The sequence below is a fragment of the Ranitomeya variabilis genome, chromosome 4 (genome assembly GCF_051348905.1).
Source record: "Ranitomeya variabilis isolate aRanVar5 chromosome 4, aRanVar5.hap1, whole genome shotgun sequence".
NCBI classification, from domain to species: Eukaryota; Metazoa; Chordata; class Amphibia; order Anura; family Dendrobatidae; genus Ranitomeya; species Ranitomeya variabilis.
This window is the reverse complement of record NC_135235.1, coordinates 332,155,167-332,169,492: the sequence shown is the minus strand read 5'-3', so window position 1 is coordinate 332,169,492 and position 14,326 is coordinate 332,155,167. Positions and strand designations below refer to the sequence as shown.

The 14,326-nt window shown below is 44.2% G+C and overlaps 1 protein-coding gene across 3 annotated transcripts in view; it reads right to left on the bottom strand.

The window, feature by feature from the left end:
* Positions 1 to 4,077: 4,077 nt before the first annotated feature.
* Positions 4,078 to 14,326, bottom strand: part of LOC143764697 (uncharacterized) — a 52,864-nt gene continuing 42,615 nt past the window's right edge. Inside the window, exon 7 of one of the 3 annotated variants that reach the window (XM_077250545.1) lies at positions 4,078 to 5,161. In XM_077250545.1, coding sequence (XP_077106660.1) covers positions 4,131 to 5,161 — 1,031 coding nt within the window. In that variant the 3' untranslated portion in view covers positions 4,078 to 4,130. The remainder of the gene's footprint in view (positions 5,162 to 14,326) is intronic. The other 2 variants (XM_077250546.1, XM_077250547.1) reach the window with 2 other exon arrangements.

Genomic DNA, 14,326 nt, shown 5'->3' with positions numbered 1-14,326 from the left:
CCATTACTGATCCACTGCTAAACCAGTCATGCTGAAGCATGTTGCAGGCAGCACTCTCCACAGCGTCTCCAGACTGTCAAATGTGTTCAGTGTAAACCTGCTATCATCTGTGAAGAGCACATGGCACCAGTGGTGAATTTGCCAATCCTGGTGTTCTATGGAAAATGCCAAGCATCCTGCACGGTGTTGGGCTGTGAGCACAACCCCCATCTTTGGACATCGGGCATGCAGACCATCCTCATAGAGTCGGTTTCTAACTGTGAAGACACACATACATTTGTGGCCTGCTGGAGGTCATTTTGCAGGGCTCTGACAGTGCACGTCCTGTTCCTTCTTGCACAAAGGCTAAGACTAGGTTCACATTGCGTTAGGGCAATCCATTTAGCGCATACGCTAGCGGATTGCGCTAACGCAATGTCCCAAAAGGGATCGAGTTTGGCGATCCCGCTAGCGCAGATGCCCGATCTGCGCTAGCGAGGAACGGACCTCGGAAGCTGCAAGCAGCGTTCGAGGTCCGTTCGAAAATAACGGGACATCGCTAGTGCATGCCAAAAATGGCATGCGTCAGCGATGCGTTAGCGACCCGTTAGCACATTGCGGTCAATGGGTGCGCTAAGGGACCCATTACATAGCGTTAATTGCGACAATTGCGCCATGTAACGGAGTCCGCTAGCGGACACCCATTAACGCAATGTGAACCTAGCCTTAGGTAGCTGTCCTGATGCTGGTTTGTTGCCCTCGTACGGCCCCCTCCATGTCTCCTGGTTTACTGACCTGTCTCCTGGTAGCACCTCCAGCCTCTGGACACTACGCTGACAGACACAGCAAACCTTCTTGCCACAGCTCGCATTGATGTGCCATCCTGGATGAGCTGCACTACCTGAGCCACTTGTGTGGGTTGTAGAGTCTGTCTCATGCTACCACGAGTGTGAAAGCACAACCAAAATTCAAAAGTGACCAAAACATCAGCCAGAAAGCATTGGTACCGAGATGTGGTCTGTGGTCCCCACCTGCAGAACCACTCCTTTATTGAGTGTATCTTGATGATTGCCAGTAATTTCCATCTGTTGTCTATTCCATTTGCACAACAGCATGTGAAATTGATAGTCAAACAGTGTTGCTTCCTAAGTGGACAGTTTGATTTCACAGACGTTTGATTTACTTGGAGTTATATTCTGTTGTTTAAGTGTTCCCTTTATTTTTTTTGAGCAGTGTGTATATATACACTGCTCAAAAAAGAAAGGAAACACTCAAATAACACATCCTAGATCTGAATGAATTAAATATTCTCATTGAATACTTTGTTGCCTCCAAAGTAGAATGTGCTGACAACAAAATCACACAAAAATCATCAATGGAAAACAAATTTATTTACCAATTGAGGCCTGGATTTGGAGTCACACAAAATTAAAGTGGAAAGTAATGTCCTTAAAACAAGTCAAAATGATGCTCAGTATTGTGTGGCCTCCACAGGCCTGTGTGACCTCCCTTCAATTCCTGGGCATGCGCCAGATGAGGCAGCGGATTCTCTGCTGTGGGATCTTCTCCCAGACCTGGACTAAAGCATCCACCAACTCCTGGACAGTCTATGGTGCCACGTGACATTGGTGGATGGTGCGAGACATGATGTCCCAGATGTGTTCAATCGGATTCAGGTCTGGGGAACGGGAGGCCAGTCCATAGCTTCAATGCCTTCATCTTGCAGGAACTGCTGACATACTCCAGCCACGAGTTCAGGCATTGTCCTGCATTAGGAGGAACCCAGGGACAACCGCACCAGCATATGGTCTCGCAAGGGGTCTGAGGATCTCATCTCGGTACCTAATGGCAGTCAGGCTACCTCTGGCAAGCACATGGAGGGCTGTGCGGCCCTCCAAAGAAATGCCACCCCACACCATTACTGACCCATTGCCAAACCAGTCATGCAGGAGGATGTTGCAGGCAGATCACTCTCCACGGCGTCTCCAGACTCTGTCACATGTGCTCAGTGTGAACCTGCTTCCATCTATGAAGAGCACAGGGTGCCAGTGGCGAATTTGCCAATCCTGGTGTTCTGTGGCAAATGCCAAGCATCCTGCATGGTGTTGGGCTGTGAGCACAACCTCCATCTGTGGACATCAGGCACTCAGACCATCCTCATGGAGTCGGTTTCTGTTTGTGCAGACACATGCACATTTGTGTCCTGCTGGAGGTAATTTTGCAGGGCTCTGGCAGTGCTCCTTCTGTTCCTCCTTGCACAAAGGCTGAGGTACCGGTTCTGCTGCTGGGTTGGTACCCTCTTTCGGCCACCTCCACGTCTCCTGGTGTACTGGCTTGTCTCCTGGTAGTACCTCCAGCCTTTGGAGACTATGCTGGCAGACACAGCAAACCTTCTTTCCACAGCTCGCATTGATGTGCCATCTTGGATGAACTGAACTACCTGAGCCACTTGTGTGGGTAGTAACAACACATGGAGCTGCACTCTCCGCTCCGTTGTGCCAGCGCCAGAGCTTGGTTTTCACATGCGAGACACGGACGTATTTCTCGCAAATGGAAAAGAGACCTTATGCTACCATGAGTGTGAAAGCACAACCAACATTCAAAAGTGACCAAAACATCAGCCAGAAAGCATTAGTACTGAGATGTAGTCTGTGGTCCCCACCTGCAGAACCACTCCTTTATTGAGTGTGTCTTGATAATTGCCAATAATTTCCATCTGTTGTCTATTCCATTTGCACAACAGCATGTGAAATTGATTGTCAAACAGTGTTGCTTCCTATGTGGACAGTTTGATTTCACAGAAGTTTGATTTACTTGGAGTTATATTTTGTTGTTTAAGTGTTACCTTTATTTTTTGAGCAGTGCATATACACCCCGTAATTAGTCCTTAGAAGGTGTTAGGGGTCGAGTTCCCGCCTCTGCACAGGGGGAGTCACGAACCATCTCCGCTGCGGTCTCCCATTCTTCTCCAGCCGCAGTGGAGACATTGGTCTCAGCATCTGGCTTAGCCTGATACTGTGTGGATGGTTACTATTGCCTTTCCAGGATCAGCCATTGTAGCCAGTACTGGTCAGCGGCGAGCAGACGTTTCTGGGACTAAGTCCTGCTTTTCCCCTTCTGAGCATGCCCAAGGTAAGACCTCTCATTGGAGGTCAGGGGTCACATGCTCAGGTACTGCAGCAGCTCCCATTGGTACTCTAGGAAGGTCCTGAAGTTGCTGCAGCTACAAAAGGTTTGCATGGCCGCACGGCCATGCGCTAGGATCAGCTTATGTCATGAGCTTTTGCTATTCAGTGGTCTTGTCTGCTTGTCGTCATGGTCTGGCTGAAATAAGTCACTAGAATACCGGCACCTCCGGTGAGCAGTTTTGTGTGGTGAATTCAGGGCTGGCGTAAAGCCATTAGAATTCCGGCTCCACTGGAGAGGAGGTGTTTGTGTGCTTGCTTCTCCCTGACCTCTGATTGCTTTTGCTCTGTTAGGCTGCTGTGTTCCCCTGTGACGCTACCAGGGCCCAGCGTTTTCCCTTCTGTGCGACTCTGTGAAGTAACAGTTCGCTTATACCGCCATATTGTTCCGCCATTTGCTAGCAGCAGGTTCGTCTCCTGCACGGTGGACCCCGGGCTGCGAACGCACTAATAATTATATCTAAATATAATCGGAGCCCTAACAAGAAGGACTGTTGGTTTAGCTGGATATGTGGATTCAACAATGGTATACACACACTAATAAATGACAAATCTCTCCCTATCTCAGCAGAAACTCTCCATACACTGCCTGAGTCTGGAGCTGACTGTGCCGAGCAGGGTAGCGCCAGGTCTGATAAAAACCTGATGACGCTGTGCGGCCAGCCAATCACTGTAATGCCACAACCAACATGGCTGCGGCATTACGGTGTGTGGCAGACAATCCCTGCATGTTGATTGGCGCTCAAGAGTGCCAATACATGCAGGATGGTGATCCGAACTCCCGCAGAACAATCCCAGAAATGCTCAGTGCTTGCTAAGCAGCTTGAGCCCTGAGCATTACCGAGCATGCTCGCTCATCACTAGTAAAAACATTTCCAACATTCTGTGCATGATAAAAGCCTCTTCCCCTGTGTGAATTCTCTGCTGTTTATTTAAAGTTAATTTCTGTGTAAAACATTTCCTACATTAAGAACATGAAAAAGGCTTCTTCCTTGTGTGAATTCTCTGGTGCTTAACAAAATCTGATTTCTGGTTAAAACATTTCCCACATTCTAAACATGAAAATGGCTTCTCTCCTGTATGAGTTCTCTGGTGCATAACAAAAGATGATTTACGGTTAAAACATTTTCCACAGTCTGAACATGAAAAAGGCTTCTCCCCTGTGTGAATTCTTTGGTGCATAACAAGATTACATTTCTGGCTAAAACATTTCTCACATTCTGAACATAAAAAAGGCTTCTCCCCTGTGTGAGTTCGCAGATGTGTAACAAGAGTGGATTTCTCTGAAAAACATTTCCCACATTCTGAACAGGAAAATGGCTTCTCCTTCTCCCCTGTGTGAGATTTTTGGTGTTTAACAAGATCCCATTTATGTTTAAAATATTTTCTACATTCTGAACATGAAAACGGATTCTCCCCTGTGTGAGTTCTATGGTGTCTAACAAAATCTGATTTCTGTGTAAAACATTTCCCACATTCTGAACAGGAAAAAGGTTTCTCCCCTGTGTGAGTTCTCTGGTGTCTAGCAAAATCTGATTTCTCTGTAAAACATTTCCCACATTCTGAACAGGAAAAAGGCTTCTCCCCTGTGTGAATTCTCTGGTGCCTAACAAAATTTGATTTATGGTTAAAGCATTTTCCACATTCTGAACACGAAAATCTATTCTCTGCTGTGTGAAATTTTTTATGTTTAAGAAAAGACATATTGAGGGGAAAACTATTTTTGTATTCTAAACATGAACATGTCTTCTTTGCTTTAGGAGCAGTTTGTTTTTTAATGCTTATTTTGTGTCCTTGATTTTCCTTAGTAGTCGGTAATGAATCAGAAGACAGGAACTGCTTCAAAGGTTCAGATGACAGATCTTTTCTGTGAAGGAATGATGGTATATCTGGAGTAATGGCATTCACTTCAATTATATCCTGTGGGATCTCAAGATCATCTGATTTAAAAATTGAAGATGTCAGCTGTCCCTCTGATCTCCTGGTACAGTAATCTGCTAAGAATAAAACCAATTATTATTTTTGAAGAAAATATCCTTGAATTTTATATTTTTGAACATTTCTACATAAACTGTCCTTAAAAATGTCAAGTTATGTAAAAATATTGAATTATTAACCAAGACAGTGACACTTAACAGTCTAATTGAAAACTTCATTTGATGAAACAGTAGAGCTGGCGTTAAACTACTTGTTTATTCTGCCTCTCAAATATGGAATAAAAAGCCATCAAATGATGTTATGTAGGTGAAAATAATACCAATAAATACTTCTACTCATCTCACAAAAAACAAGTCCCCATTCAGGTCCATCATCCGTAAGTGGAAAAACAGATTTTTCCACATTATTAAAGGCTCAAACACTCTTGAAATGCATTATGGCTTCCATAAAACAATCCATCAATATCCGTCTCCCAAATTCAAACCTCCAACTCGCTTCTGAGCCTTGTGCAATTTTCACTCTCCAACATCCACTGAGTTCTATTTTGCTGAAAGTGGCTCTGGAGTCAAAATAGCCACTACTCCTACATATTAACCCCTTTACCCCCAAGGGTGGTTTGCAGGTTAATGACCTTGCGCAGGCGTGTACTATGGAGGACAGAATGAACTTCAATCCAATATTGAAGCCAGCATGCAGCCAGCGGGTAAGGAAAGGGTGAATCAAACACCCGAAAACCCCGCCTCTATGGCTGAAAATTGTTCCCTCCAAATTCAGGTGACAGAGTCCCTTTAACAAAAAAGTGTGAAACAATTGAAATTATGTGTTATATTCTAGGTTCTTCAAAGTAACCACCTTTTGCTTTGATTACTGCTTTGCACACTCTTGGCATTCTCTTGATGAGCTTCAAGAGGTAGTCACCGGAAATGGTTTTCACTTCACATGTGTGCCCTGTCAGGTTTATTAAGTGGAATTTCTTGCCTTATAAATGGGGTTGGGACCATCAGTTGTGTTGTGCAGAAGTCTGTTGAATACACAGCTGATAGTCCTACTGAATAGACTGTAAGAATTTGTATTATGGCTAGAAAAAAGCAGCTAAGTGAAGAAAAACGAGTGGCCATCAATACTTTAAGAAATGAAGGTCAGTCAGTCTGAAAAATAGGGCAAGCATGGAAAGTGTCCCCAAGTGCAGTGGCAAAAACCATCAAGTGCTACAAAGAAACTGGCTCACATGAGGACCACACCAGGAAAGGAAGACCAAGAGTCATCTCTGCTTCTGAGGATAGGTTTATCTGAGTCTCCGGCCTCAGAAATCACAGGTTAAAGCAGCTCAGATTAGAGAACAGGTCAATGCCACAGAGTTCTAGCAGCAGACACATCTCTACAACAACTGTTAAGAGGAGACTTTGTCTATAGAAAAAACAGCCGCACACTCAAGACTTGCAGGTTTTTACGTGAAAGTTGTATTTTTTATTTTTAGTACAGGCATCACCAAATGCTTATTAGTGTTCAGAGAAAATGACGGATACATTAAGTTACGGTTAACGTTTCGACCAAGGCTGGTCTTTGTCAAAACCACACTTCTAATGGAGGGTAGAAAAGGTACAGAGGCAGTCCGGAGTGGGCGGAGTCTGCAAGGGTCCTGTAGCACTGAGTCCGTCACCTTGGTGATGCATCACCAAGGTGACGGACTCAGTGCTACAGGACCCTTGCAGACTCCGCCCACTCCGGACTGCCTCTGTACATTTTCTACCCTCCATTAGAAGTGTGGTTTTGACAAAGACCAGCCTTGGTCGAAACGTTAACCGTAACTTAAAGTATCCGTCATTTTCTCTGAACACTAATAAGCATTTGGTGATGCCTGTACTAAAAATAAAAAATACAACTTTCACGTAAAAACCTGCAAGTCTTGAGTGTGCGGCTGTTTTTTCTATAGACATTGTGACTTTGTGTTCAGCCTGCACCTTTTTTTTCCATGCGGAGTGCACCACATCTCTTGTACTAAGAGGAGACTTTGTGCAGCAGGCCTTCATGGTAAACTGGCTGCTAGGAAACCATTGCTAAGGACAGGCAACAAGCAGAAAAGACTTGTTTGGGCTAAAGAACACAAAGAATGGACATTAGACCAGTGGAAATCTGTGCTTTGGGCTGATGAGTCCAAATTTGAGATCTTTGGTTCCAACCACCGTGTCCTTGTGCGACGCAGAAAAGGTGAACGGATGGACTCTACATGCCTGGTTCCCACCGTGAAGCATGGAGGAGGAGGTGTGATGGTGTGGGGGTGCTTTGCTGCTGACACTGTTGTGGATTTATTCAAAATTGAAGGCATACTGAACCAGCATGGCTACCACAGCATCTTGCAGCGGCATGCTATTCCATCCAGTTTGCGTTTAGTTGGACCATCATTTATTTTTCAACAGGACAATGACCCCAAACACACCTCCAGCCTGTGTAAGGGCTATTTGACCAAGAAGGAGAGTGATGGATTCAGTCACCAGACCTGAACCCAATCGAGATGGTTTGGGGTGAGCTGGACCGCAGAGTGAAGGCAAAAGGGCCAACAAGTGCTAACCATCTCTGGGAACTCCTTCAAGATTGTTGGAAGACCATTCCCGGTGACTACCTCTTGAAGCTCATCAAGAGAATGCCTAAAGTATGCAAAGCAGTCATCAAAGCAAAAAGTGGCTACTTTGAAGAACCTAGAATATAAGACATAATTTCAGTTGTTTCACACTTTTTTGTTAAGTATATAATTCCTCAGGTGTTAATTCATAGTTTTGATGCCTTCAGTGTGAATGTACAATTTTTATAGTCATGAAAATACAGAAAAATCTTTAAATGAGAAGGTATGTCCAAACTTTTGGTCTGTACTGTATGTCACGAAAAAATACTTAATAAGTAACATTTGCGACATGTCTACTTTACATCAGCACAATTTTGGAACCAAATTTTTTTTTGTTAGGCAGTTATAAGGGTTAAAAGTTGACCAGAAATTTCTCATTTTTACAGCACCATTTTTTTTTAGGGACCACATCACATTTGAAGTCATTTTGAGGGGTCTATATGATAGAAAATACCCAAGTGTGACACCATTCTAAAAACTGCACCCCTCAAGGTGCTCAAAACCACATTCAAGAAGTTTATTAACCGTTCAGGTGTTTCACAGGAATTTTTGGAATGTTTAAATAAAAATGAACATTTAACTTTTTTTCACACAAAATTTATTTCAGCTCCAATTTGTTTTATTTTACCAAGGGTAACAGGAGAAAATGGACCCCAAAAGTTGTTGTACAATTTGTCCTGAGTACGCTGATACCCCATATGTGGGGGTAAACAACTGTTTGGGCGCATGGCAGAGCTTGGAAGGAAAGGAGCGCCATTTTACTTTTCAATGCAAAATTGACTGAAATTGAGATGGGATGCCATGTTGCGTTTGGAGAGCCCCTGATGTGCCTAAACATTGAAACCCCCACAAGTGACACCATTTTGGAAAGTAGACCCCCTAAGGAACTTATCTAGATGTGTGGTGAGCACTTTGACCCACCAAGTGCTTCACAGAAGTTTCTAATGCAGAGCCGTAAAAATAAAAAATCATATTTTTTCACAAAAATGATCTTTTCGCCCCCAATTTTTTATTTTCCAAGGGTAAGAAGAAATTGGACCCCAAAAATTGTTGTACAATTTGTCCTGAGTACGCTGATACCCCATGTGTGGGTGTAAAGCACTGTTTGGGCGCATGGCAGAGCTTGGAAAAAAAGGAGCGCCATTTGAATTTTCAATGCAAAATTGACTGGAATTGAGATGGGATGCCATGTGGCGTTTGGAGAGCCCCTGATGTGCGTAAACATTGAAACCCCCCACAAGTGACACCATTTTGGAAAGTAGACCCCTTAAGGAACTTATCTGATGTGTGGTGAGCACTTTGACCCAACAAGTGCTTCACAGAAGTTTATAATGCGGAGCCGTAAAAATAAAAAATCATATTTTATCACAAAAATGATCTTTTCGCCCCCAATTTTTTATTTTCCCAAGGGTAAGAGAAGAAATTGGACCCCAAAAATTGTTGTGCAATTTGTCCTGAGTACGCTGATACCCAATATGTGGGGGTAAACGACTGTTTGGGCGCATGGCAGAGCTCGGAAGGGAAGGAGCTCCGTTTGACTTTTCAATGTAAAATTGACTGGAATTGAGATGGGACACCATGTTGCGTTTGGAGAGCCCCTGATGTGCCTAAACATTAAAACCCCCACAAGTGACACCATTTTGGAAAGTAGACCCCCTAAGGAACTTATCTAGATGTGTTTTGAGAGCTTTGAACCCCCAAGTGTTTCACTACAGTTTATAACGCAGAGCCGTGAAAATAAATTTTTTTTTTCACAAAAATGATTTTTTAGCCCCCAGTTTTGTATTTTCACAAGGGTAACAGGATAAATTGGACCCCAATAGTTGTTGTCCAATTTGTCCTGAGTATGCTGATACCCCATATGTGGGGGGGAACCACTGTTTGGGCGCATGGAAGAGCTCGGAAGGGAAGGAGCGCCATTTGGAATGCAGACTTAGATGGATTGGTCTGCAGGCGTCACGTTGCATTTGCAGAGCCCCTGATGTACCCAAACAGTAGAAACCCCCCACAAGTGACCCCATATTGGAAACTAGATCTCACAAGGAACTTATCTAGATGTGTTGTGAAAACTTTGAACCCCCAAGTGTTTCACTACAGTTTACAACGCAGAGCCGTGAAAATAAAAAATCCTTTTTTTCCCACAAAAATGATTTTTAGCCCCCCAAATTTTTATTTTCCCAAGGATAACAAGAGAACTTGGACCCCAAAAGTTGTTGTTCAATTTGTCCTGAGTACGCTGATACCCCATATGTTGGGGTAAACCCCTGTGTGGGCGCACAGGAAAGCTCGGAAGGGAAGGAGCACTGTTTTACTTTTTCAACGCAGAATTGGCTGGAATTGAGATCGGACACCATGCCGCGTTTGGAGAGCCCCTGATTTGCCTGAACAGTGGAAACTCCCCAATTCTACCTGAAACCCTAATCCCAACCGTAACCCTAACCACACCCCTAACCCTGACACACCCCTAACTCTAATCCCAGCCCTAATCCCAACTGTAAATGTAATCAAAACCCTAACCCTAACTTTAGCTCCAACCCTAACTTTAGCCCCAACCCTAACTTTAGCCCCAACCCTAACCCTAATTTTAGCCCCAACCCTAACCCTAACTTTAGCTCCAACCCTAGCCCTAACCCTAATGGGAAAATGGAAATAAATACATTTTTTAAATTTTATTATTTTTGATTTACTTTTATAGCGTTTTTCATAGCGGATTTTTGTGATTGGCAGCTGTCACACACTAAAAGACGCTTTTTATAGCAAAAAAAGTTTTTGCATCTCCACATTTTGAGACCTATAATTTTTCCAGATTTTCGTCCACAGAGTCATGTGAGGTCTTGTTTTTTGCGTGACGAGTTGATGTTTTTATTGGTAACATTTTCGGGCACGTGACATTTTTTGATCGCTTTTTATTCCGATTTTTGTGAGGCAGAATGACCAAAAACCAGCTATTCATGAATTTCTTTTGGGGGGGGGGGTGTTGTGAATTTGCTTTTTGCTCCCTCTAGTGGTTACTAGTTTTTTGACTCTGGTTTTTCTGTCATTCCTTTTATCCGCACCTGGGTCGTTAGTTAGGGGTGTTGCTATATAAGCTCCCTGGACCTTCAGTTCTATGCCTGGCAACGTAGTTATCAGAGCTAGTCTGCTGTGCTCTTGTCTACTGATCCTGGTTCCAGTTATATCAGCTAAGTCTGCCTTTTGCTTTTTGCTATTTGTTTTGGTTTTGCATTTTTGTCCAGCTTGTTCCTAATCTATATCCTGACCTTTGCTGGAAGCTCTAGGGGGGCTGGTGTTCTCCCCCCGGACCGTTAGACGGTTCGGGGGTTCTTGAATTTCCAGTGTGGATTTTGATAGGGTTTTTGTTGACCATATAAGTTACCTTTCTTTATTCTGCTATCAGAAAGCGGGCCTCTCTGTGCTAAACCTGATTCATTTCTGTGTTTGTCATTTCCTCTTACCTCACCGTCATTATTTGTGGGGGGCTTCTATCCAGCTTTGGGGTCCCCTTCTCTGGAGGCAAGAAAGGTCTTTGTTTTCCTCTACTAGGGGTAGCTAGATTCTCCGGCTGGCGCGTGTCATCTAGAATCAACGTAGGAATGATCCCCGGCTACTTCTAGTGTTGGCGTTAGGAGTAGATATATGGTCAACCCAGTTACCACTGCCCTATGAGCTGGTTTTTTGTATTCTGCAGACTTCCACGTTCCTCTGAGACCCTCGCCATTGGGGTCATAACAGTTTGCCAGGCCAGTATTAAATGTTTAATGCATTGCAGAAGAGGGATTATAAGAAAGAAGATTCTGAGTTTTTTTTTTTTTTTTTTTTTCTTCTTCCCCTTTACCTCAGAGTGGCTATGCTTGCTGCAGACATGAATGTCCAGACCTTGATTACAAGTGTGGACCAGCTGGCTACTCGTGTGCAGGGCATACAAGACTATGTTATCAGAAATCCTAGGTCAGAACCTAAAATACCGATTCCTGAACTGTTTTCCGGAGACAGGTTTAAGTTTAGGAATTTCGTGAATAATTGTAAATTGTTTTTGTCCCTGAGACCCTGTTCATCTGGAGATTCTGCTCAGCAAGTAAAAATTGTTATTTCGTTCTTACGGGGCGACCCTCAGGATTGGGCTTTTTCGCTGGCGCCAGGAGATCCGGCATTGGCTGATCTTGATGCGTTTTTTCTGGCGCTCGGTTTACTTTATGAGGAACCCAATCTTGAGATTCAGGCAGAAAAGGCCTTGCTGGCTATGTCTCGGGCAGGACGAGGCTGAAGTGTATTGCCAAAAATTTCGGAAATGGTCCGTGCTGACACATTGGAACGAGTGTGCACTGGCCGCTAATTTTAGAAATGGCCTTTCTGAAGCCATTAAGAATGTTATGGTGGGTTTTCCCATTCCCACAGGTCTGAATGATACTATGGCACTGGCTATTCAAATTGACCGGCGGTTGCGGGAGCGCAAAACCGCAAATTCCCTCATGGTGTTGTCTGAACAGACACCTAATTCGGTGCAATGTGATAGAAAAACCGCAAATTCCCTCATGGTGTTGTCTGAACAGACACCTGATTTAATGCAATGTGATAGAATCCTGACTAGAAATGAGCGGAAGATTCATAGACGCCGGAATGGCTTGTGCTACTACTGTGGTGATTCTACACATGTTATCTCAGCATGCTCTAAACGTATAGCTAAGGTTGTTAGTCCTGTCACCGTTGGTAATTTGCAACCTAAATTTATTCTGTCTGTAACTTTGATTTGCTCACTGTCATCTTATCCTGTCATGGCGTTTGTAGATTCAGGTGCTGCCCTGAGTCTCATGGATCTCTCATTTGCTAAGCGCTGTGGTTTTACTCTTGAACCATTAGAAAATCCTATTCCTCTTAGGGGTATTGATGCTACACCATTGGCAGCAAATAAACCGCAGTATTGGACACAGGTTACCATGTGCATGACTCCTGAACACCGCGAGGTGATACGTTTCCTGGTTTTACATAAAATGCATGATTTGGTTGTTTTAGGGCTGCCATGGTTACAGACCCATAATCCAGTCCTGGACTGGAAGGCTATGTCAGTCTCAAGTTGGGGCTGTCGTGGTATTCATGGGGATTCCCTGCCTGTGTCTATTGCTTCTTCTACGCCTTCGGAAGTTCCGGAGTATTTGTCTGATTATCAGGATGTCTTCAGTGAGTCTGAGTCCAGTGCACTGCCTCCTCATAGGGACTGTGACTGTGCTATAGATTTGATCCCAGGCAGTAAGTTTCCTAAGGGAAGACTGTTTAATCTGTCGGTACCTGAACATACCGCTATGCGTTCATATATCAAGGAGTCTCTGGAGAAAGGACATATTCGTCCGTCTTCTTCCCCTCTTGGTGCGGGATTCTTTTTTGTGGCAAAAAAGGACGGATCTTTGAGACCTTGTATTGATTATCGGCTTTTAAATAAGATCACTGTCAAATTTCAGTATCCTTTACCGCTGTTGTCTGACTTGTTTGCCCGGATTAAGGGTGCCAAGTGGTTCACCAAGATAGACCTTCGTGGTGCGTACAACCTTGTGCGCATTAAGCAAGGTGATGAATGGAAAACCGCATTCAATACGCCCGAAGGTCATTTTGAGTACTTGGTGATGCCTTTTGGGCTCTCCAATGCGCCTTCAGTTTTTCAGTCCTTTATGCATGACATTTTCCGGAAGTATCTGGATACATTTTTGATTGTTTATCTGGATGATATTTTGGTTTTTTCTGATAATTGGGATTCGCATGTGGAGCAGGTCAGGTTGGTCTTTAAAATTTTGCGTGAAAATTCTTTGTTTGTCAAGGGCTCAAAGTGTCTCTTTGGTGTACAGAAGGTTCCCTTTTTGGGGTTCATTTTTTCCCCTTCTGCTGTGGAGACGGACCCAGTCAAGGTCCGAGCTATTCTTGATTGGACTCAGCCCTCGTCAGTTAAGAGTCTTCAGAAGTTCTTGGGCTTCGCTAACTTCTACCGTCGTTTTATTGCTAATTTTTCTAGCATTGTGAAACCTTTGACAGATATGACCAAGAAGGGCTCCGATGTAGCTAACTGGGCTCCTGCTGCCATGGAGGCTTTCCAGGAGTTGAAACGCCGGTTTACTTCGGCGCCTGTTTTGTGCCAGCCTGACGTCTCACTTCCCTTTCAGGTTGAGGTGGATGCTTCGGAGATTGGGGCAGGGGCCGTTTTGTCGCAGAGAGGCCCTGGTTGCTCTGTTATGAAACCTTGTGCCTTTTTCTCTAGGAAGTTTTCGCCTGCCGAGCGAAATTATGATGTGGGCAATCGGGAGTTGTTGGCCATGAAATGGGCATTTGAGGAGTGGCGTCATTGGCTCGAGGGTGCTAAGCATCGTGTGGTGGTCTTGACTGATCACAAAAATCTGATGTATCTCGAGTCTGCTAAACGCCTTAATCCGAGACAGGCCCGCTGGTCATTGTTTTTCTCCCGCTTTGATTTTGTTGTCTCGTATTTACCAGGTTCAAAGAATGTGAAGGCCGATGCTCTTTCTAGGAGCTTTGTGCCTGATGCTCCTGGAGTCGCTGATCCTGTTGGTATTCTTAAAGATGGAGTTATCTTGTCAGCTATTTCTCCGGATCTGCGACGTGT